The 23,143-nt window shown below is 41.6% G+C and overlaps 2 protein-coding genes across 3 annotated transcripts in view; one reads left to right on the top strand and one right to left on the bottom strand.

Annotated features, from left to right (window-relative positions):
• The window catches only part of LOC310905612 (uncharacterized protein), a 724,478-nt gene that overhangs the window by 72,009 nt on the left and 629,326 nt on the right, over positions 1-23,143 (top strand). The window lies entirely within an intron of this gene.
• LOC310905597 (sodium-dependent noradrenaline transporter) overlaps positions 1-23,143 on the bottom strand; it is a 67,873-nt gene that overhangs the window by 28,084 nt on the left and 16,646 nt on the right. For both annotated transcript variants that reach the window (XM_083852089.1, XM_083852090.1), the window contains exons 3-5: positions 17,121-17,252; positions 13,118-13,355; positions 805-943 (exon numbers count right to left, since the gene is read on the bottom strand). In XM_083852089.1, the coding sequence (XP_083708215.1) occupies positions 805-943; positions 13,118-13,355; positions 17,121-17,252 (509 nt within the window). The remainder of the gene's footprint in view (positions 1-804; positions 944-13,117; positions 13,356-17,120; positions 17,253-23,143) is intronic.

The raw sequence follows: 23,143 nt of genomic DNA, 5'->3' as shown, positions 1-23,143 counted from the left end.
AGATGATTCAGAAATGAGTGAAAAATACAGCAGGCACTTCCTTGGTTTTGTCCATTCAGTTCTATGCAGTAGCTCTTTATAGGATGCCTTGGGGGAAATGCTGGGGAGTATAATGAAGAGTCTACGTATCTGTTTTTACAGCAGGAGATAGTTTTGACAAGCAGAAGACTTGGAGTGCTTAGATGTTACCAGTGTGTGTTAGACTGCTCATTAGCTGTTCAGCCATCTATTAGTTTACCGAATAATGCAGTCATTGCCTGATGTTAGGTGGTACTTTCATGAAACCGTACACAGAGCTCTCAGGTATCTAACCCTAGAATTTCTGGTGAGGCGGTTTCTGAGGGATGTCAAAGAGTAATTTCAAATTCCTTTCTTTAGGTAATATTTTTTTCTGGTCGTGGCATTTTATGTAATAACAAAGCATCTTAAACCAACAAAACATCCCATTGGCTAAGAAAAACAAAACACATTGGCTACATTGGCTAAGAATAGGAGGCACATTAGAGACGATGCAAAACATCTTTGTCTTGTCAAGTATTTTCTAGATGAGACCACCAATGCTGAATTGAGAATAACGTGCTAATAAAATTCCCAGTCAAAACATCATGCAACCAGAATTTGTAGATAAAATAAAGGCTGAATCTGGACTGTGTATTCACACTGTACATATACCAAGGCCTCTCACATGGTTTAGTTCCTGAGGATCCCTCAGATGCAGTGATTTAGTCTTGCTCCCTAAAATAAGGAGACTTCTTAAAGGAGACAAAGAATGTAGTTGAGATAGAAGGACAATATTATCTCTACCTTTCCTGAAGTCTTCACGCCTTTCCACAGACTAAAGAAAAGAATGATTACCACCACCAAGAGGCAGAGGGAAAGTTGCCAGCGAGGCAAGCCAAGGTCATGGATTCCACGGCTTTCATGCAGGTGCAGAACTCCTCGCCTACATACCAGATACACAGAAACAAAGCGAAGTCACTGGGGGAAAAAGCTTTTATCTCTCTCATCCTTTGAGCAGCACAAATAGCTGCTGCACTGCGTTAGGAGCTGCCCTACTGGCATTGCTAGCAGTTAGAGAAATGTCTATTATGAAGCCAGGTGTTGTGCTGCCTTTATGTTCTCACTGGCACATCAGTATCTGCTTAGCACCATCGTTTTGGAAGTGTCATTCTCTTTTTTGTTCTGTTTTTTATTTTAATTTTTTTCCTTGAGCACCAAACAGATGCCCAGAGGGGCTGCAGAATCTCCACCCTTGGAAATTGGCCAGTAAAGGCCCTGAGCAGACTAACTCAGTTTTGAAGTTAACCTTGCTTTGGGTAAGGAGTTGTATTAGATATCTCTTAGAGATCCCTTTCAACCTAAATGTTTTGTGATTCTAGATAAGCACCAGCTGGCTTTCTGCACCTTGGGCAGTTCTGAAGTTACTTTCAATGTCTTCTTGTATAGGCTATTGTAAGGCTGCAAGTGGGAGAAGTGGTCAGATAGGAAAAGCAACAGTTGGTAAATCTAAAATGGATATAGTGCTCTGTGTTGTTTGCTGAGGTAATGGAACAACAGTAGAAAAAATTCTGTTGCTTACCAGGGCAGGCTAATTCTTTGGGGATCTATAAAGTGTGAAGTGAAGTGTAGAAAGGAGTATTTCTCCAGAGGGCTGGTGACATCTAAAAGAGATGTCAAAAACACATTGAGTGCAACAGGCTGAGGCATGTGAGTGGGATGTTAGAGTGGATCTCCCTTTAACTCCGTTCTGTGCTGTTGAAGGGTTTCTTGCTGCTTGTTCAAATCTAAACAGAAATATTTTGCTTTGCTTATAGCTGTATTTGCAAAGAGGAATGGCATTGTGGCTGGAGCCCTGTACTAGAGAAGAATTGCAGAGGTAACTCCTGGTTCTGATAGGTATCTAGGGGAGGTTGGCTCAGGGGTGTAATTCCCTAGTGTTTCAGTGCCCATTCAGAACAAATCATTGTGACCTTGGCTCCTCTCCTTTCTCTATTACCCTTACTTGCCATGCACTGCTTGGGTAAAATAGACAGTGGTACTCTGTTGGCAGCTCTTAGCACCGTGATGACACAGGTCAAAGACTCCCTTTTCAGTAGTGGACTCCGGTGTATTTTATGAAGATAACTACATTTTGGAGAAACTGAAGTACGGAGTGACTTTCCCTGCATGACTGCAGACATGTAGAGAGTAAAGCCTGAGGAGTTCCCACCCCACTAGCTGTCCATGTATTTCAGAGTTAACTTAAGCACTTGTCTTACCAAGCCAGAGATGAGTCAGATAGAGCTGAATAAGCTCTAAGATAGAGCAAACCTGTGTCAACTTAAGTGGGGAAAAATGCAAAAATGTCTCTGTACTACTGAAACTGTAGAAACACGCTAGGAAAATAAAGGCCTATTGGTACAATCTATCTGGTAATATAAAGTAGTTGGATGTGATTCCTGTTTCATCCCTAAGGATGAAATGACCAGCTAAGAACTGTAACAGTTCTGCTTCTGTAGTTTTTCACATTTAATAAGAAATGCTATATTCTTTGGCTGTTTCTATTATTGATCCCCAGTTGAATAAAAGATGCTTTTAGAAAGCATCCTCCTAAATTAAGCAGCTGATCTGTTTCTGTTGCATTGTAAGGCTAATAACACGTGAGGCATTAAAAGGGTAATGACCATGTGTCTGTGGCATCCAGTCAAAGAACTTTCCTGTTTAGAAGGTATGAGAGCAGTTTAACTTGTACAACACTGTAGCTGCCATCAACTGTTACCTGTGGAAACAGTAAAACAGTGAGACAGCCAGGCTTCTTGATATCTCATCCAGAAATCCATCCGTCTTTACATGTAAATAAGTAGGTGGATGTCACTCAGCTTTTCCTTAGTGTGAACGGAAGCTACTTGTGGTTCTGCTAGCAGGGTGTATTTTCATGGGGGATGCAGAAGTGTAAATGGGTTCTGGGCAGAGATGTCTAATTCCATTTTACATTTAACCAGGCTGGGCAACGATATGTGTAGCTGGGAAAAGCTTCACAGACCTCACATAAGATCATTTGTCCAGGGTCTTGGGAGGGATTTGGCAATCTCTGCTACCACAGCCACACCGTTATCACTATTACAGTTGGACGTTGTAAGGAAAGTCCTTTGGCTTACAATGTGTAGATGTACCCTCAGAAAAACTGAATCAGAACTTGCATACTTTGTGCCCATTTAGCTTTTTATTCTTCTTGCCCAAATATTCTTCTGGATTCGTAAAGAAGCCTGCTTCCTTCTGTTTGCTTTCCAAGAAGCAGCTAGCAATGTGTCTTGCTGTTCGGAACACTTGCCAGAACTGCCATTTCCAGTGTGGGATTCCCAGGATTTTCGGGAGAATCTCCAAACCAAGAGGTCTGCTCCCATAATCAGGGTAAGGGATCATAAAAAAAAAGAAGAGAAAAATACTTTCGTAACCAGTCAAAACAGCTGTGTAACTGAGCAGCTAAGCAAGGGAATCTTCATAAACAACTGCTGTTTCTGAGCTCTAATCCTGGCAGGTTTTGCTTCCTCTTCCTTTTTTTTTTTTTCTTTTTCATTTTTTTCTTTTTTCCCCCCTTGTGACCTCTGAAAGCTGCCTTTTTTGAGAATTGCTGGAAGTGGTTCATGAGTGCTTACCCATTAGAGGCTACATTTGTGTTCCAGTTGCTCCATAAAGCAAAGAAGTCTGGTGTTAGACTGTGATTTGGGTTAAAGTGTGCTGACATCTGAAGAGATTGAGGAGAGAAGCAGCAAACTACTAGACTAAACCTTCTTGGCTTGAAGGATAGCTCTGTAATGTTCTTTGAAAAACAGATTTTTTTTTTTTTTGAGAAGGGCAAATTGGAAAAGAGCTTAGCATTCATCATGTTCATCAGTTACTGTATATCAGTGATGTTATAGAAAATCCAGTCAGCAGCTCAATTATGCTACAGTTATTCTTGTTTCACATCAAGTAGTACTTTATTTCAGGAGCAGCTGAAGCTGCTTTTGCCCTGTCTCTGCTAGGGCAGGTGGAGTGATAGATCCCTGGCAGGCTCCTTCAGATTGTACTCAGGCACTTCCCTTATACTGGCCCCAAAGAGGACAATGGCAGTAAGGGATACTGCAAGATTCTCCATTCCTGAAGCTCTGAGCTCAAAACACCCGAGATTTCAGCCTTTTGGTATTACAGCAGAATGATGCAAGGTGAAAAGTGTCCATTCCTGAACTGAGCTTGTCTTACTGCAGGATTGTGCCATTGCCCAGTGCTGTAAAGATTCTTGTTTCATAGAGTTTGTCTACATCTGCTAACAAAATAAACTCATAATTCACAAAATCTGTGAATTTAGAATAATTATGAATCAGAGAAAAAGCAAAAACAGAGGCAGTAATGTACCTAGAATTAGTATTTTGCCTGCAGATTTTCTTTGTTGAGAAAAAGAATGAAAGTAGGTGAGACATATATGCAAAAAGGAGAAGAAAATGTTACAAGCTGGAAGGATGGAGAATAGACACTAACAGATGAGCTGATGGAAAACAGAACAGGGACATACAGTGCTGAGCAAAAGAAAAGAGGAGCTAGTAAGAAATGGACTTTTTTTTTTAAATTTTTAATCAGGCATTTGTGCAAAGGAGCCTGATTTATGCTAAGACCACTTTCCGTGTAAGGCAGTGTAAATTACATTTGCAATGACTTTGAGACTGTACATCACTATAAATATAGGTCCCAAGAGTCTGTCTGCCTATCTGCAAGAGGAGAGTGAATGTGAAGGCATTTCAGATTGAAGCTATATTCTGGCTTCTCTCTTTGGGAGATTTATTCTGGTCCTCTCTTGCCCAGTGCTCCCTGCTGTGAAGACTCCCCAAGCCAGCTCACAGCTCTGGCACCAATTTGTGCTTTCCTTTCACACCACGTTCAGCCAAAGGGAAGTAGTTCACCTCTGCTGAAATCAGCAAATGGCAGGTTGTTTGCTGGATCCCTGTCTTCTGTTTTGTCTTTGTGTAGAGCTTGGTTCCTCTTTAATCTGGTGTCAGATCCCAGAGAGCCAACAGCTGTTGGGTATTCACATATAAACCCTACAAAAGACAAATCATCAAGGAGGCAGCGGGCAGCTGCTCAGAGGGTCTCAGTAACGGATGGAATCATAGCTACAATAATGTCTAACTTGGAGCAAACCACTTCTTCGTGTCTTGGTGTTCCCTTCTATAGAATTAGGATTATAACAATCCTTCATTTTGTCTCCACTCTAAGCAATTTAGAATTTATTCCTTATGGAAATGGTGAATGTTAAGTATAGACAAGGAACCACACAAAGGAAAAAGAAATGCTAAGGGTCTTGATCTGAAAACTCCTCTATGTTGTTCACTCCAAAACATGTAACCTATAGACAGAAAACAGGGTAAGAGCTTTAGATGTTGAATTTTCCTACATTACTTTGTCAGATTGATTCTTTCTAAGGATTTTCTAAGGAGCCTTTTATGTAATTCATCCCTGGGGAGACTTCCATGACTGTTTTGGAAATTTAAAAGGTTTTATACAAACAGGTCAAGTTAAAGGTCTTCGAGTAAGCCTTGTTTTTTTGATCCCAAATCAAATATAATTTTAGGTTTCAATACAAATATGATTGCACAATTCTATAGGGTCATTCTTTCTTTTTAAATTTAATGTAAAAATTATTTGCCTAAATTGGATGTGATCAATAGAAGTGTCATTCATCCAAACAAGTTCTAGATGTGTTGTATCAGATTTTAGCTGGAAAAACTTCATCGATTTCTCAGCAAATCAGTAAGTTAACTTACAGATTTACTTTACAGTCTGACAAACTGAGATTCTTCCAACAGAAAACTTTCATTAGAAACAAAATCTTTTGGTTTCAGTGTTTGTAGACATCATTTCTGAGTGCAGGGTCGTCTCTGAGAAATGACTGCTAACATGCAATTTTAGATGAGAATATTTTGGACATGAAAACCTGTGAATGCAAAATAAATGGGCTATGGCTTTCAAAAATAAAATGTAGGGAGTTGGCCAAGTCCTACAAGTTAACAGTCACTTTTGAGGGATCAAACCCAAATGGCTTGCATAGAATAAATAGCAGAAAATTGTCTGAGCTATAAATAGATACAGTCCTGATCTCGTGAGCTCTGTTCCCTATTCCAGTAGGTAGGCTAGTTTTTATGATTTAAAACTTAATGCAAATTGTAGACTGAAGATTCCAGAAGGACTGACGGTGTATACGGTGTGCAATCTATAGAAATTAAAATACATACTCAATTTAGAAAGCAATTTGAGGCATGGTAATTGGCTCATTTAGAAGGCTCTCCTACAAGCATCTCTTGCATTTTATATATTTGTGCAACCATGGTTCAATCATCGTTGCTGCCAATTTCCTTCAGAGTATAAAATACAGGTTTTCCTCCTGTCTGTGGAAGACTATCGGAAGCAGCCTTGGATGGGATTCTTTTTGCACACAGTTTGCCAGGCTCTTAGTGTTATAACTTCAAATACAGCACTGCTTAAGTTCAGCTGTACAGTTTCTGTGGCAGTTTGCATCCACAAGGCGTACATGTGCAGCTGTGTGGGGCTGAGCTTGTGCTACAACCCCTGCAGACCTCAGCTGGCTTCATCCAGGTCGATCATGGGTGTTTGCGGGCTGCACTTCTGTGGTGCGGCGCAGAGAGCTGAACGGCTCCGCGTGAAGTCAGCAAAGCCCAGCAGGGTTAGCCTCGAGATATTTCAGCTCCCTCTTGTGTTGGAGAACGGAGCTCTATGGTGGACTTCAAGCTAGATTTGGGGAATCACTTACAAAAAGATGATTTGCCAGTGGCACCTTGGTTGGCCCATTGTGATTTGAACTGAACGAAATGGTGCTTTTTCTTGAATCACGATACTTTTGGAATTATAAATGGCCAGCAGGACTAAACTCTTAATTCTCTGAGAATGTTCATCTCCACTCATTGAAGCCTTTACTCTGCCTAAATCTCCCATTAACCTAATGATAGCGACCTCCCCTGCTGTTTGTGCCACAGCTCAGCATATTCAAGTCTGCACAGCACTCTGAAGAAGGGGTTTCCAAAATCTACCCATTATATTAAGATTTGCAGAGAGAATGGAAAGGCTTGAATTTTACCCCTTACTAGCTCCAGTAAGTACAAAACTCCTGAAAAAATGTTTGTTGTTTGAGGTTATATGGCAAAGCAGAGCACACATGCTCCCCCAGCTGCCAGAGTCCCTAATTGGCAAGTTCAGCATTTCTGTTCCCCTACAGAAAGCAAAATGTAGAACGCTAGAGGAGAGACCTCTGCTGCCTTTGCCTTGAGCAACACACACCGGGATGGAAATATTCCACAGGCTCTGCCTCTGCTTGCCAGGATGTCAAATGCAAGGTAATCTAGGGGAGAGGTGCTGCAGCAGTGTCCTCATCTGCTGTAAGCATTGCTCAGAGCCTGGTACCCCCACCAAGCTGTATCAGGTTCTCGGTGTGAAGATAAGCTGTTAGAAATCCTCCTACAAGCTAGCACAAAGCAAGTCGGTTGCATGCAGCACAAAGTGCTGCTTCTGACGTTTGCAATATCTCATGAAAACTCTCTGGAAATGTAAGTTGGCAAAGTTGTTATTCCTCCAGTCTTCCGGACTTGTTATAAAAAGGCTTGTTGTGGTTTAGGAATCATTTCCATAAAGCTGTCCAAAGCCTGAGAACATGTGTACACACTTACGCTGATTGACTTCCATTGTACTCACATTTGATTTCTTTTCTCTTTGTGTAAGTAAATGGTCAACAAATGTGAAGATGTGAGCGTACATGAAAAGCAAATTTCAAAGCTGCGCATGTAAATATTTTTGGAATAGCCTTTTTTTCATGTGCATAAATACTTGCACCAGAAATTTCTGTACACTGAGTCAAAAAGAGAAGGATTGCTGAGTTACTTAGCTGAGTCCAAAAACGTCTACAGCCAAAAAGCAAATATATGATGTGCAGGGATGCACATGTGTTAGACTATGGACACGTAAACGAGGCACTCAAACACCTCCTAAGTATACCTGTGCAATTAACGTAGTATTAGTACACTAATATCTAAGGTAGTTTGTCCATTGCTATTTTAGTGATGGGCTCATAAATTGCCTACGTGTAACTGATTCTAAGCCCGGTGAAATCAGAGGAGCTCTTCAGTTATGTTCAGGGGATTTTTGAGGGTGAATGCCCAGAGCCTGGCTAGAATTATCGTTGGATTGCGTGTTCTCGGAGAAAGTAAACAAATGAGTGCTACCCAGAGATCAGAAACATCTGATGACTCTTATCTTGCAATTAAGGTTCAAAAGATGAGTAAGCCTAGATGGCTGCAGAGGTTCTTACTTTCTCATTGCTTACCAAAGCTCTCAGACTCGTGTATAGGGTGTGGGTGCTGCCTGAAGAAACCTCTTAAAAGGAGCTGACAGATGTATTCAGAGGAGGTTTGGTGTCCTGGGAAGCAGCACGTCACTGAGAATTCCCGGTCAGGTTTAGCACGAGCTTGTCTTTCCTTACCAGACATCATTAGTAGAATACAGGGCTACCCACTGTCATTAGGTCTTCTTTGATTCAGTTCTTATTTTAAGCAGAATTGTTTATGTTTGCTCTTGAAATGGTGTTTTCTCTCATTTGGAGCAGTTGCTCCCCAGTTAATACAGCGAGATGCCTGCGTCCTCCACTGGAGCACTGAGCTACGGCTGGCCGGTGGTGGTGTTCCCTGGGAAGACTGGTACCCCAAAGCACAAACCTCGAGGTCTCTAGAAGTAACCTTTGCTGTACACAGTGAGGATCTTTGCAGGGATTCTTGGTTCACACGCTCCCCAGAAATTAATGTTTATAAATGATACAACTGCTGTGACTAAATGTTGTCTTCATTCCTTGTTCTTAGATAGCCTTTTTGCAATTACTCACATCTGGGCACACTTGTGAATTCTGCTAATTTCCTTTACTGAGTCTGGCAGGAAAATTTCCCTATAAAAATGTTTTATTCCTTACGCAGGAGGAATGGATTACAGCCCTGAGAAAATGTCCTGTCAGAGGAAAATAGCTGTAGCTCAATGCATTTGGTGATAATTTTAATATTTTGTTTAAGAAACTGTCCGGATTCACTCCTACAACAGAAGATTGTTTTTTAACAGGCACAGTGCCTCATGAGCAGAATAGTGCTTTTGTTCCTCCAGACTGGTGTTGTTTGATTGTCAGCATACATGAAATCAAGATGGTAACAAAATCTTCCTCGGCACAAGAATGGAGAACAAATATAAAGTATGCCAATATTCAGATAAAATACTTACACAGGAGAGATAAGGAATAGATAGAGGAATGTTTTTTTGAGTGATGGACTTTTGTTCTTCCCAAAAATGTTTTTTTAGGAATTACTTTAACACGTACTGAATGGATAGGATGTCTTTAGCATTGTGTGTGTTTAGATCCAAATCACTAAAGGGGGAAGTAATCAATGTGCATCTCAAAGAAACGTGGAATTGGCATTTCAGACCCTAACTGGGTCTCCCTTATGACTGAGTGTTACAAGCAGAAGGGCACCAGGTTTTATCAGATTTTGGAGTTTTTGCTTCGCTAAGTTTGCAGTGTGCGAATACTTTGTAATTGATTTTAATGGTCCCTAATGAGGTATCGGAGAGGTCCCATTGCATCCTGTGTTCCTGCTTTAAGCAACTGTCCACTGACGTCAATGGCATCTTGGCCTGGAGTAAGCCCGAGTGACTGAAACCAGACAGGGAGACAAAACACTCTCTAGAAAGCATATGGGTAGAACCGCTTCGACCCGAATTATTGCCCAACTCTTACGGCTTGAAAACAAAATCCAGACGCATTTGCCAGAGTGCCTCTGTCACGCCTTGACACGGAAATTACAATTTGAAGTGGTTTCTTCCAAGTCTGAGGCTTAGAGGCTTCTCCTTGCTCTCCCTCCCTGCCAAACACTGGACAGCTGAGAGGTTTGGCCTCGCTCCTTAGCAAGTTTTCCCTTCTCTCCCTCAATACAAGCCGTGAGAATCAGCATGTCTCTGTTGAACTTAAAGGTGCCTTTCTTGAAGCACTGGATGAAACGCTGCATCATAGCACTCCCACCTCTTCCTACAGTTTTTTTCCTGTGCCAGTGGAGGTAGAGACGGAGAGACAGCCCTGGCAGCTGCATGGTTTTAGGAAGTCATCTACTCTGTTTCTGCGGTCAGAACAGCTTTGTGTTGTGAAGGACTTACGTCCCAAAGAGAGAACAAGTCTCTGTTTCCCTGTAAGTGAAACCACACCAGCTGTCTGCGTGGGGCTTGTTTTGGAAGGACCTCCCACTGCAAAATAGATGGCTAGTGTTTCAGATCTCCCTGTTTACATAAGCTTGCATATATTCTTGATGTAACCACACAACCTAAAGAAGCAGGTTGAAGCTGTACCACTTCCCATGAAGTCTTGAGGCTGAAGGTTTAAGTGCCTGAGCATCTAGCATCCTTAACTAATTTTCCATATAGATTCCCACAGGCTGTGGTGCATCCCACTAACATAGAGCAGCGTGCTCTTGTTATGCTGGTTGCTACAGTTGAAAACATACCACTAAATGCTCCCAATTGGACGGTCTGCCATATACCTGGGTAATACTGAGGAAAGTAACAGACCAGTATTTTCACATCCATGGACAAAATCACTCCTTTTCTATGCTATTTTCACTAGGGGCACCAGTGCTATTGCTGGTATTGAGCCCTGTTTTAGTATTTCTGGCTGTTGTGCTGTGTTATGTGAGGTCAGAGGCCAGGCTTCCACAGGTATCCCACTGATGTTTCACGGGGCATAGTTTGTCATGATTTCCCTCTGGTATAAAAGTAGCCGCTCTGTTTCCTTGTTTCTCTATGTAGCTAGTAAAAACTCAAATTCTGAAATCTGCCTTCTTAAATCTATTGCCCCCAAAGTAATTGTTTCTGCTCTTGCTTATATCCTACAAGACTGGATAGCAGGATGGACATTAAGAAAGTAAACACAATTGTATGATTTGGAAACCAGTGTCTTCATGATGCTGTTATTAAAAAAAAAAAACAAAAAAACTCTTACTCATCCACAATATTATTGAGGAAGGATCAATTATTTATCTACTGCATCCAGAAACGGTACAGCATTCTGTAAACGTGCAAATTTAACATTTACATCATCGCTCCTATTTCCTGACCCTGTTGTGTGTGATACGAAGCTTTGCAATCAGAAGATTCTGCTCTCCTGTTTGTAAAAAGACGATGGGAGTGAGTGCAGTTATTTGATATAAGAGATGAAACACTGTTTTCTGAATTGGGCTGGCTTTCTCAGGGTCGATCTGAACACACTAAAACTTTGCATGTTTGGGTCCACACCTGAGCTTTACAGCTGGGCTAGATGAGCTAATCCAAATATTGGAAAAGTGAGCATAATGCCCCTTGTGATTCCCTGTTTTTACAGATGGGGAAGCAGATGTCATAGATCGCATTACTTGAGTGTTTATTCTCATTTTTGCTATGTAATCTAGTTGCTCACAAGTATGGGGCCTAGGGAATTAAGAACTGCCCCAAAATTCAGGGATCAAATCATAATGAAACATCAGACTCCCTTTTTATTTTTACCTTTTAAAAACTGCACCTTGAATCTATTTCACGGTAAGGAAAGAGCCCTGGTATTTCAAGTGTTGGTGTGGAGGCAGAATCCCAGATTGGTCTGGTCCCCACATCAGTGGAACTTAAAATGCTGGGCATAGTTTCCACCACCACCCCACCCAGTACAAACACAATATTGTCCCCCAAGCATGATGTGATAACTGAAAATGGAGAGAACCACTTTAAAGCGTAAAAAGATAAGCAATTCTATGAGGATTGCATTTTGCTTTAAAAAAGCTTAAGCACAAGAAAACTGTAAAGAAAACTGTTTTTAAAAAAGATATTCACATGAAAGTTCTGTAATAATAGTTACTTTTTTGAAGATTTTTTTGCAGTTCACTTTAAAGTCATGTTCTTTGTCCATACACAATATAGCCTTTGCTCTGAATGCTCTCTTTACATTTGATTTATGAACACATATATTGTCTTTGTAAGGGCAGTAGATTTTTTAGCAGTCATTATTTGCCATTCTGTTGAGTTCCTTTAAACTCAAATCCCCTTATTAACTGTTTTCAAAGCACATAATTTAGTTTACCCAAGGCCTGGCCAACAGGTTGTGTACCACTACTGAGGACTGTGCTGTCTCCAGAAAAGAGCAAGCAGCCACAAGTGTTTCACAGTTCTGAACCCAGACCTTAAGATCCCTGCTGAATTACATGTTTTTGGTAACAGTGGTGTCCCTTTGTTCCTGCAAGGCAGGACTTATTGCTCAGCAGATGCGTGCCCTGATATCCTTCCATTCCCCACACTGAAATATGAATTGATTATTGGGATTTATTCAACAGCTGATTCAGTTAGCCTGATGCCCACCCTTATTTCTTTCTCCTAACCAAATGCTGCCTTTCTCTGGGGATCCACAGTGCAGTTATTTATACACAGAATATTGTTTTCTACTTATTCATATACCTTTTTGCTTTTGATTTCGAATGTTTGATTTGAGCGTGTCTTTGCCTGTCTTGGCCCATACTGCAGAATGCTCTTTCACTCAGGATTTAGAAGAAGCCTGGCTTTTTATAACTGTGGTGCTCTCCTGCCTGCTCAGTGCTGCATCTCACTTCATTGAACTGCCGAGGCAGCTGAGCAAACAGGTCTGCTCTGAGGTGTTTTGCAAGTGGAGGACCAGGCAAAGTCTGTTGAATGAATCATTATTTTAAAGCCTGAGAGCCAGCTCAGTTTGGCATTCAGTGGTCTTCACAATATTGCTGTGTTTCTTTGTCCTGGCAAAGTTGATGGCAGCAAAAGTGAAAGGACAGAAAAGATTTGTAGCTCCTGTAGAATCCCACATTGCTCAGTGGCAAATACTGCATTTGTACTAGGGAAACTGAAGCTTGCAGAGGCAGGGGGCTTAATCACACAGGAATACAAATGAACATTACAGCTGCATTTTAACCTTAGTGTTCTGATGCTTGTTTTAGAGGCTGGATGCTATCCTATTTTACCTTCCAGAGGAAACACACTGAGACACAGAATTTTAAATAAATAGTAAAGTCAAGTCAACACTTACTCATAAAATTCAGCAGCAGGAGTGAGCTTGTACTTTGAGTATTTGGTGCCATTGCCAAGCACTGATGCGTTGAAGAGTTTGGGATCTGTACAGTTTGGGCTGTTCCAACTGTTGTCGCAGTTCGTCCAGGGGAGCTCAAATGTGAATGATGAAAATAGATAATACAGAGACCAAGCTATGATAACGTTGTAGTAGAAACCCACGTAAAGAGCTATGAGTATCACTGCATAGCCTACACCTAAAGACAAAGGAAAACTAGATTATACATTGCATTTTACATGCAACAGTACATGCAAACACAACTAGTGTAGTACTCATACACACATAGTTGCAAATTCATTGCAAGTCTTCAGACAAGTAAAACATTTTTTTTGTCATTTACATACACAAGTCAGTGACCTTAAACCAAATAATTACATGAACGAGGCTGGAAAATTAGCAGCCTTTAGGAAATCCAATTGTGTTTGCCAGAGAAAGAAATTAAGCAGCTCAGTGTCAAAATTTGCTCTTGTACAACTCTGTTGCTGTTTTTCTTCCAATGCACAGAACTGCAAGCCCATGTTAGGAGTGAAACTTGCTTCATCTTCATAATGTCAGAGTCCTTGGCAACTTGCCTTGGAAAGTAAAGCTCAAGGCATGAGAGGTTTCCCTGTGCCTCATGCTCCTACCCTGGGCTAGTTTGGAACAGACACCAATCCCTCTCCTGTCTCGCTCCCAGTGTTAGTGTCCAGATTGGCGTCCGTCAGCTTGTGACTACGTTCAAAACATGCCCAGAACAGCCTCTGCTGTTCCACTGAGGGGCTCCAATGGGTTTGGAGCTTGCCAGTAAATCCTAGTGAATATCAGGCTTGGGACTAAGCTGTGCATGGACCTTCAGATCAATTCATTGTCTCCCCAGGATTACAGAATTGAAATCATCGCAAAATGTAACCCTAAACCTTAAATGCTGGGTGGCATACTTGGTGAATCCCACTGTAAGCATTCTCTGTTGGCTTTGAACATTTGCTTTGTGTTTTTGCATGCTGTGAGGTGTGCTCGGAGCGTCTCTTAAGGGAAAGAATCCCAGAGAGTGCACGTTCTCCTCATAAAATGCGCATTTTAAAATAGTTTGGGAGGAAGTTTTGGTACTAATGCTCGAGCAGAATAAAAGTTTATTGCCAGAATTTTTGGGGAAGCTTGTTTTACCCTGGCTGATAGCATTCTTTTATTGATGTATGAGCAGCATTGATCTCTGAATCTTGTCCCAAAGTTATTTGTATTTGGTGTTACAGGTAGAGAATACATCTGCTTTATGGCTATCACGGCACCTAAGTGTAAACCTTTATTTCTATTTTTCTCCATTTTAGATATGCAGAAATACTGCATTGGGGGCCTAACAGTTGGGTATTATTAGGCTCTTGTGTTCCCTGATAGAACAAATAAATAGCACACACTTTGTGTACTAGTCCTCAGTTTGCAATTTGTGTAAGAAACAGATGCTGACCCTGAAAGGGTTCAGAGACTTCTATACACCAACTCTTTGGGAGTTTTTTAATACATAAACCAGCTTGCTCATCTCTAATATTGGGAAAAGATGGTGTAAATAAAGATGAAACTGTATCTTGAAATGTTTGGTGGTTAAATGAAGGCGGTGCGGTAACACTCAAACTCTAGGCATACATAACAATAGGGAAAAAAAATCACCCAGAAGGGTAATTCTTAAATATTAACATGAATGGTAAAATATGAAGTGTGAATATCGTATGTTGCACTGAAATTGGATGATCTCTGTTCAAGAAAGTATTGCTGAAATTCTTCCTGTTCAGGAGGACAACGATGGATATTTGATACCAAGATTCAAAAATACTGGATCAACTGTATCTTAAATGTCACTCCTTTGAAATCATAAGAATATTCAGGAATGAACTTTTGTTTTAAAGTAGTGCTGCACCACCCACACTCTAAAATAGGCCTTGGAAAAATGCAGAGATGAAAACACTGCTGCAAAGGTTACAGGGTGTATTTTTAATTGCATGCATTAGGAGAGCATTAGTCGAGTTCTTAGAGTTCACAGCAATAATATTCATAGTTAAAATTAGTACTACAGTGCTGTTCTTTTAGAGAAGCTGTTATAAATTTGCTTAGACTGTGTGCTTTTTGAATTAAACCAGAAAAAAATCAAAAGCATTATGAATTTAGCAGTAGAACATATTTGTGCTTTATCAGATTTGATCAGAGCTTTTAAAGTACTGAGTTTATACTAGTGCTGAGATGCAGATGGGATTCAGCACTTACAACTTTTAAAGAATCAAATACCTCATGCTATTCTATATCCTCTTAAGACCATTGAAAGCTCTCAGTGAGGTATGTTTAGTCTACCTTGAATAAGTCCGCTTAAAAACATAGCCAGAATGTCAACAAGGCTACACGTGTAATGCACTTTGTTTTCCTTTCTCTTCATCTTTTCAGTCCTGAAGTCAACAGACTGACTACTTCTGAGCACAGTGCTGTTCTTTTTCAAACACTTTGAGATTCTTGTGGTCTAATTTTTGTGGTTAGGTTTTCAAAATCCTTGTTGCCATCCAAAAGTATTAACCGACACCAGCAGGAGCTTTGAGCAAGGGGCTGCAGGTTCCTAGGTGCTGGGATGAACTTTGGCTCCCATGAAGGCATTACAGAAGGGTTAGTTAAACCTAGGTGAATTCATTTTTAAATTTAGGGTTTTTTTAGCTCGCCTATTTATCATTTGTCTTTTATTATATCTCTAATTTGACTGTTTTGACTGTTTTGGGTTTGACTGATATGAAAAAAAAAAAAATGCAGTTCTCCTGTTCTGCAGTGCTAGCCTCCTGGAAGAGAAAAGCTTTATTTTGAGAAAGAAGTCTAACATTTACTCAGTGTAACCTATATCCACCCACCGGATCGGCCAAGTTTGGATTGCCATTGTTAAGCTCTTCAGCTTTTGTCAGTCACGGGATGAACATGATCTGAATTTTAAACTTCTAGGATCAGGCAAGCTTGAGTGGTTTCATTTCAGCTATTTCAGAGAGCTCCGTGTCAAAGATTTTGCTTAAGATTTTACATATGATCTGGTAGAGGGGTAGCTCACAAGTTTTGCTGGTAAGCAATGCATAAGAAAATTCTTGAGGCTCTTTAAAGGATATGTTTCATGTACAGAAAGCATATATGTTTTTTTTCACCCAGGGACATCCCTTTACCCCAGCTCAGTGCCCCCAGACACCTAACCCCAGCTATTTCTTGCACAATGATTGCAACTCAGCGCACAAGACAGCGCTGTGCAGCCTTTGCTTCAGTGATGCTGGGGAGTTAATGCTAGAGGAAAACACTTGGTAGTGATAATGCTCAGGTTTTAATAAATGCTTTTCGTTGCTGGATTTGAAAACCGGTTTAAAGAGGCTATCATAATCATTACCATCATTTCATAGCCAGGAAAGCCAAGCTCCAGTGCCACAGGTAGCTCATCTTATGGACAGGTCTAGTGGCCGAAATAAAGCCTTCACAGCTCCGTTTCAGTGTTTCAGCCTGTCTCTACTCGGACTCTGGCAGAGAAAGCTCCACAAAATGAGCTGAACGGGGTTGGTGGCTGTGCGTTGCAGGGAGACAGGGCAGGACTGACCTGGGTGGGATTTGATATTTCTAATCTACACATCACCAGCCCTTCCCTCCCCCTAGGGAAACCCAGTTCCCCCTGTCCCCAGTAGGCAGGGGAAAGGGGGAACAGGGCTGAGCCGCTCCTCCTGCTCACTGCTCTCCACTGTGCTCCTCCGCAATAACCTTGACAATGATTTTTCTGGCTTTTTTTCATTTTCTGCTCCACCTGTGATAACAAAAAGGCTCCTGACTCCAAGGGTTGGGGAAAGGTCAGCAAATATCAGGCTGTCTGGGGCGAGATGAGAGAGACCTTTCCGTTGCTGGTGCAGGCGTGCGGCACCCTGGCTCTGCCTTTCCTCTGAGCAGAGGAACACATACTGGGTGCCTTTCCCCTGAGCAGAGGGACACTTACCTTTGAACACCGGGCAGATTTTCCACACAGTGGCAGCTCCTTCTCGGTTGTACTGTCCCAGGGCTAATTCCATATAGAAGAGGGGCATCCCAGCAATGATTAGGAAGAGGATGTAGGGAATAAGGAAAGCACCTGGAAATAGAGTGATTAGACATTGTAGGCTGTATTTTGGTTATATTTTACTTTCTCTAAGTAAAGTTTTTTTCCATTGCTTGCTTCTAACTGGCTAAAGACAAAGCCACTGCTTTTGGGAGCTAGAAGGGAAATATCAGGAAAGCAGAACCCGTGTTCTCTTGACCTTTTCCTGTATCTCTTTGAAAGTCTCAGAGGTAGCGTCCCTGAACAAAGCTGTAGAGTGTGCCTCCTATTTCCCCCTAATTTTCCCTCTTCGTTTTGGCTACAAAGAGAAAAAAACTGCCTCTGAAAATGAGTCCTTAACTGAAGAAGTGATGCAGAACACACCTGCAGAGCTACAAGGGAAAGGGACAAGGAAAAATTCTGTTAAGTTTCTTTTAGCACAGTATGTTGAAAAAGTATGGAATGTGGAGGCCAGTAATGGAGAAGAAAATGCCATGCAAGTTCCACTAAGTGCAGTTTAAATCATGCTGTGTAAGGTGTCTGCTGGAACCTCTGGCTCGAAAATAAATCACTGCTGGTCCATCATATGGACTTTGAGCTTCTATGGCATATTTGGGTTGTTGGTACAATAAATTCCCTTCTTTTTATGAAATACATTAGACAACACATCTGTTCTCCAACCTAGTGAACACTCGTGCCAACCGAAATGCAGAAGGATCGCCTAACACAGAAGTTATCTGAAAATGTCTTAACTGTTTTATACAATCCAAGTCACAGACAGAAGACTCCTCCAAAACGCGTGACTGGATATGATGATAGAAATTATCAATCACAGTTGGTGTTGTGCTGATTAGCTGGTTACTTGGTCAGTCCTTTGTTTTAAGGTTCCTCAAAATTGTAGTTTTATGCTTTATTACATAGTTTACTTGGTTCTGAAGAGTTAAGTTCATGTATAATGTCTGTTTAAAATGACTAGATTGTTGTGATGAATGAGGAACTGAAAGAATAGTTATCGTAAATGACTGCTTGGTATCCTTAGGAGTTACCTATTGAAAAGAAAATAGGTGAAAATCCTAGTTAAAATTGTTCAGCAAAAGAAACAAACAAAACAAAAAAAGAAACAGCAGCAGCTGTCTTTCCCTTTTTCCTAGCAGCAAGTAGTAGGAGCCTGTGCAAACCTTTAAAGTGTGCTGTAGTAGTTTAGTAATTTAAAAACTTTCCTTGCAAAAGGAAAGTAAGTTGCCCTGCTTCTAGATATGTAAACTTAGAGAAGGCATGTGTAGTCTATAAAAGCTAAGTTTGACTGTAGCTATCTACACTAGGCCAGTAAGCAGAATGAATGGCATTATAAAATTACTTCTGAAGGTACTGTCATGCTGTCCAAATAGTTGTTGCTCCTTTACCTTTCAGCTCTGCTTTTCACAGATGTTACTAGTGTGAGCTGCCCAGCGTGACTGTTCAGAAAGGGAATGTGGAGTACATACTGGAGAATAAGAATGCAAAACCAAGCTCTGTTCCCTTCATACCACAAATCCACGTTCTAAAAGTAATGTCCTGTAACCTAATGGTAAAGACAACGTATTCACCGTTCAGTAAAGTTCAGGTATTTGAAAGCTGAAATCTTGCCATGAAAGGATGGCAAGATGTATCAACAGAAATAAAGAGTAGCATAAAACTTTGCAAATGTAGTCAAAAAGCTGAAATAGATTGGTTGTATCATTTGAGGGGGGCATGAACCTTCTTTTTCATGCTGTTTATAAGGAGCGTAGTGTGACTGCAACCTGTGTTCACAGGAGCTGCTACAGTACAAACGATGCATGCTTTAATAGCATTTCAGTGTAATACATAAGCCTTCTATTATTGCACTGCTTGAACTGTTTAAATACTGTAGAGGAAAAAGTATTTGTTTTTCAACGTTCTTGATACCCCGTTGTTCTGAGCTATGTTCAGCGTTGAAACACTCAGCTAATTCAAGCTGGGAGAGCCCGTATTGTTTTTGTTAAATGCAGTATCCAGAAAAATGATTTTAGGTGGGCTTACTTTGTAGGTCTTGTAAGTGACAGCCTTTTAAGTGCCTCACTTGTCTTGCTTCAATAATATTACAGCGTGCAGAGCTGACTCACAAACCTAGCATGTTGCGTTTGGGATGTATCAGAGTTGGTGCAGAGTGCAGTTTTAATATCGAGAGGCCGTGGAAAAAATGATGCCACAAATTGAATAGGGAAATTTGCGTATGAGATAGTCGTGGAGATGTGTAGCGGACATGCATATTAAATGGTAGTTTAAAATATGTGTTCTCTCAGTATGACTAATAGTGTGATGAACTGTGAAGTGTACTGTACTTATGCATGCTTGCTTAAACATCGTATATTTGGCTGCAAATCATCCCAGGCTTTAGTTAAAGGAGGTTTTTCTTTTTGCCTTTCCTTCCCTCCCCCAGAAGGGATTACCAAGGTGTGATGCAGTTTTCAGCACAGAGCAGTTGCACAGGTCGGTAGCTGGGGTTGCTCTTCAGGGAACTAGCATGGTGAGTGAAGTATTTTGAAATAGAGATTGATTGGAGATAAAAAGATTAGAGATAAAAAGCACCATAAGTAAGGGTTCTAATTCACATAAGTGGACTCAAAAACGTTTCGGAGATTTCTGGAATTTTTTGTTTAGCTGCTTCTCACTAGGTAACAAATACTGGAAGTCATATATTTAGTCAATATCTTGGTATTTGCTCTTCTCTTCCTACCCAAGGAAGAGAGAGCCCCATCACAGGACCGGTCTGTGTACAGAATCTCAGGAACAGGAGGTACTGTTTTGAAAGGACGCTTTGTATCATCCTGCATGCTTGTTTCTGGCATCCCACAGGTGATGCAGAGGCAGACCAGTGTCCTGGTGGGTCTCCTGCTGTAGATCCATGGCTGTGAATTCGGGCATCAAACCAGACTTCTCCAAAGGAGCAGTCTCACAGTTAACACCTTCCTGGTCTATGAAGCCAAAACATGTTAGGGTGACGTGATGCCCTGCCTGTGCCACTGGCCACGGGAACTGCTGCGCTTTGATCTCCGTGAGTCCAAGAGGCCGGGCAGGTTTGCACAGCCCAGAAGGCCGAGCTCCTGGAGAGCGCATGGTTTGGCTGACACTTGAGACGAGCCGAGTAGCTTACCAAGAGCTACCTACATACCTCTGAGCTGGGGGAACATAACTGGGGGGCTGCTGCACTGGCAGCAACGTGCTGATACCGCTCGAGGGGATTGGACTCCCCCATGGTGTGATGGCACGGGGCTGAGCACGCAGCTGCACCACAGGAAGCAATACTGGTCCCAGCAATCCCTAATGGTTCCTCGTTTCCCCTCCCAGCTAAAAATCTGGAGTAATTGACGTCTGTGATACAGCTCTGGCACGAGAGCCATACTTGTCTTGCTACTGAGTCATGTGCAGCTCAAAAGCCACACGTGGGCCTCTGAGTGCTGCAAATCTCTACGTCTCTGTTAACAGATGTCATGAGATCCATGTACTTCGTTCCCAAAAGGTACCAGTGTATATATGGAGTTAGAAAACCATGTCTTAGGCGAAACTAGATGAGGTGAAACTCTTCGCTTCTACAAAACCACCGATGTGAAACTTCATGTGGAAAGTTGCACAAGTTTGCTCTTTTTTTCTTTCTTTCTTTTTTCTTTTTTAATCTATTATGTTTCATTAACAAATTACAAGACAGGCTTTGCATTCTTGAGTTCAGTGCCAAATCGACTTTTTCATTTGGATAGAACAGAACCCACTTGAAGAGCTCGTCTCCTCCCTCTGTTCTTCGCAACCTCCTTAAGGGGGGAGCAGAGAGGAAGACAGCCCTAAATGCTCCTCTGTCCTACAAGGACTCATCTCACTCCTGAATACCAGAAAGGAAGCAGCACTAAATGATTTTTTTTAATCACTAGTAACTCAAACAGCTGCTGTTGTCCTAAAAGGACTTGCCGATGCCCATACAAGAAGAAGGCCAGGCCAGGGTTAGCTGAAACAATCTTGAACTATTCATGCCAGGCTGTTATTAGCCTTCTGCCTTTGTTACCATGGATATTCGAGTCAAAACGTTAACTGGCAGGGATGTCTGCTAAAACAACAAACTTTGGGCGAGTATCGCAGTATATTTTCAGATAGGAGAGTTGCCAGTGTTTCTGCAAGAACAGAGTCTAAAAACAAAGATCTTCCAGTTGGTGAATTCAAATACAAGCTAATCTCTGTATCAACCCTGCTTGCTTTTTTCAACCTGTAAGTAAATAGTACTGAAACAACATCAGCAAACAGTTGACAATGCAGTAAGTTTGCCTGGACAACATCAAGGTGGGTGGCAGCTATTCTGTGCAGCCTCTTGTGAATAAAATAGGAAGTCCCCAGTGCAGAGATCTCGAAATCTAGGTTGTACAAGATCACCAGAGATAGAAAAACGAGGTAACTGGAAAGGCAGGCATTTCTGAGTACACGAACATTAGTTCTGGGTCTTGGGACCAGTTGCCAGCTGGCTAGCACAGCTGCAGAGAGCACCCCGGGGGAGGTCAGCTTGCAGCAGGCTGGGATTTGTCGCAGCTGAAGTCTGAGCCCTGGCGGGGGCTGCTGCTGCCTGCCCCTTTCTTCCTGGGGGTGGCAAGAAAGGGGCAGGCAGGCAGACCCAGGTGTTTACTGACCAGAGTAAAAGCAAAAAGGGTTTGCACAGCACAACAGAGAGAAGTCAGAGATGCAAAGGAGCATGATGTAACCCCCGTGTCAAAGCCAAGAATATGATTTTAACAGCAGCTGTATGATGATGTTGAACCCTGCCAGTGGTAGATGATAGTAGTCAAAAATAACAATTTTCTGCAAAACAGATCACATGGCATGCTATAAAAACTTCAGCAGCAGTTTGCACATATAAAATCTTCAAGTATGCAACATTTTTATGGGAAGTATTTCTGCACCATAAAAACAGTGGAGCTATACCATGGTGAGTGGCATGTTTCTGTTGAAGCCCTTATATTTAGCTACTCCCTCTAGTTGCTAGATTTGATCTTATTTATATTCCTGCTCTGTTTGGGCTCAGACCCTTCAGTTTTTCCATAATTCCAATTTTAATAGCGTTCCTTTCACTCAAAGAAAATGAAAACAAATAGTTTCCAGAAATGGTTCAATGCTGTTCACGGGCTGATGTCAACTGAAGCCTGCTTTTTTTTTTTTTTTTTTTTTTTTGTCTTGAGCTGTTAACCTGCTGCTGCCTTGAAAGCACTTGAAGCAACTTGAAGTGCAGTCTATTTATAAGCTGGTCACTGGGATGTAACAGAAAGGGTTACCCGCGCTCTTCCATGCAAACCCAGTCATCTCTTTGGCTTTCTGTTACAAGAGTAATGAGCTCAAGAAACCCATTAGTAGCTATTTTGAACAAATTAATGAGAGTTAAATATACCCAACCACTCAGAGCAGCATGATTCATTCATAAATTACACCCAAGACGTTGGCTAAGGTCCTATTTACATAAATTAATGAAATGATCACATTTACAACAGGGTGTAGTTCAAAGATAACCACAGGAACATATAAGAACAGAACCCTGGCCTGTGCTCTTTGATGGGAAACTAAAGAATAAATAAAGAAACAAGATGGGGTTGGGACAATGCAAGTGAGGCTGGTCCAAGGTGGCTCTGGGAAGGGATTTCTGCTGCTGACCTTCACCGCTGCTGGCTTGGGAAGAGAATTAGGCCATTGCCATCTTCTACCAGGAGCGTGACTGCAGAAGGTGCAAACATGGGGGTTTTGCCATTCCCAGGCTGGGCAGATGGTGCTGGTCAGGGGAAGTGCATAACCCTGAGCTGCTAGGTCAGCCTGCAGATGCCCAGCTGGAGAGGGACACTACTTCGTAACAGACATGACTAGAAGCTTAAGAGGTGCTAAATTAAGAGACAAATTATCTCTCATTTTACTAGCTTTCCACT

The sequence above is a fragment of the Anser anser genome, assembly GCF_964211835.1.
Source record: "Anser anser genome assembly, chromosome: 11".
In the NCBI taxonomy this organism is placed as follows: domain Eukaryota; kingdom Metazoa; phylum Chordata; class Aves; order Anseriformes; family Anatidae; genus Anser; species Anser anser.
This window is presented reverse-complemented; position numbering and strand designations above follow the sequence as displayed.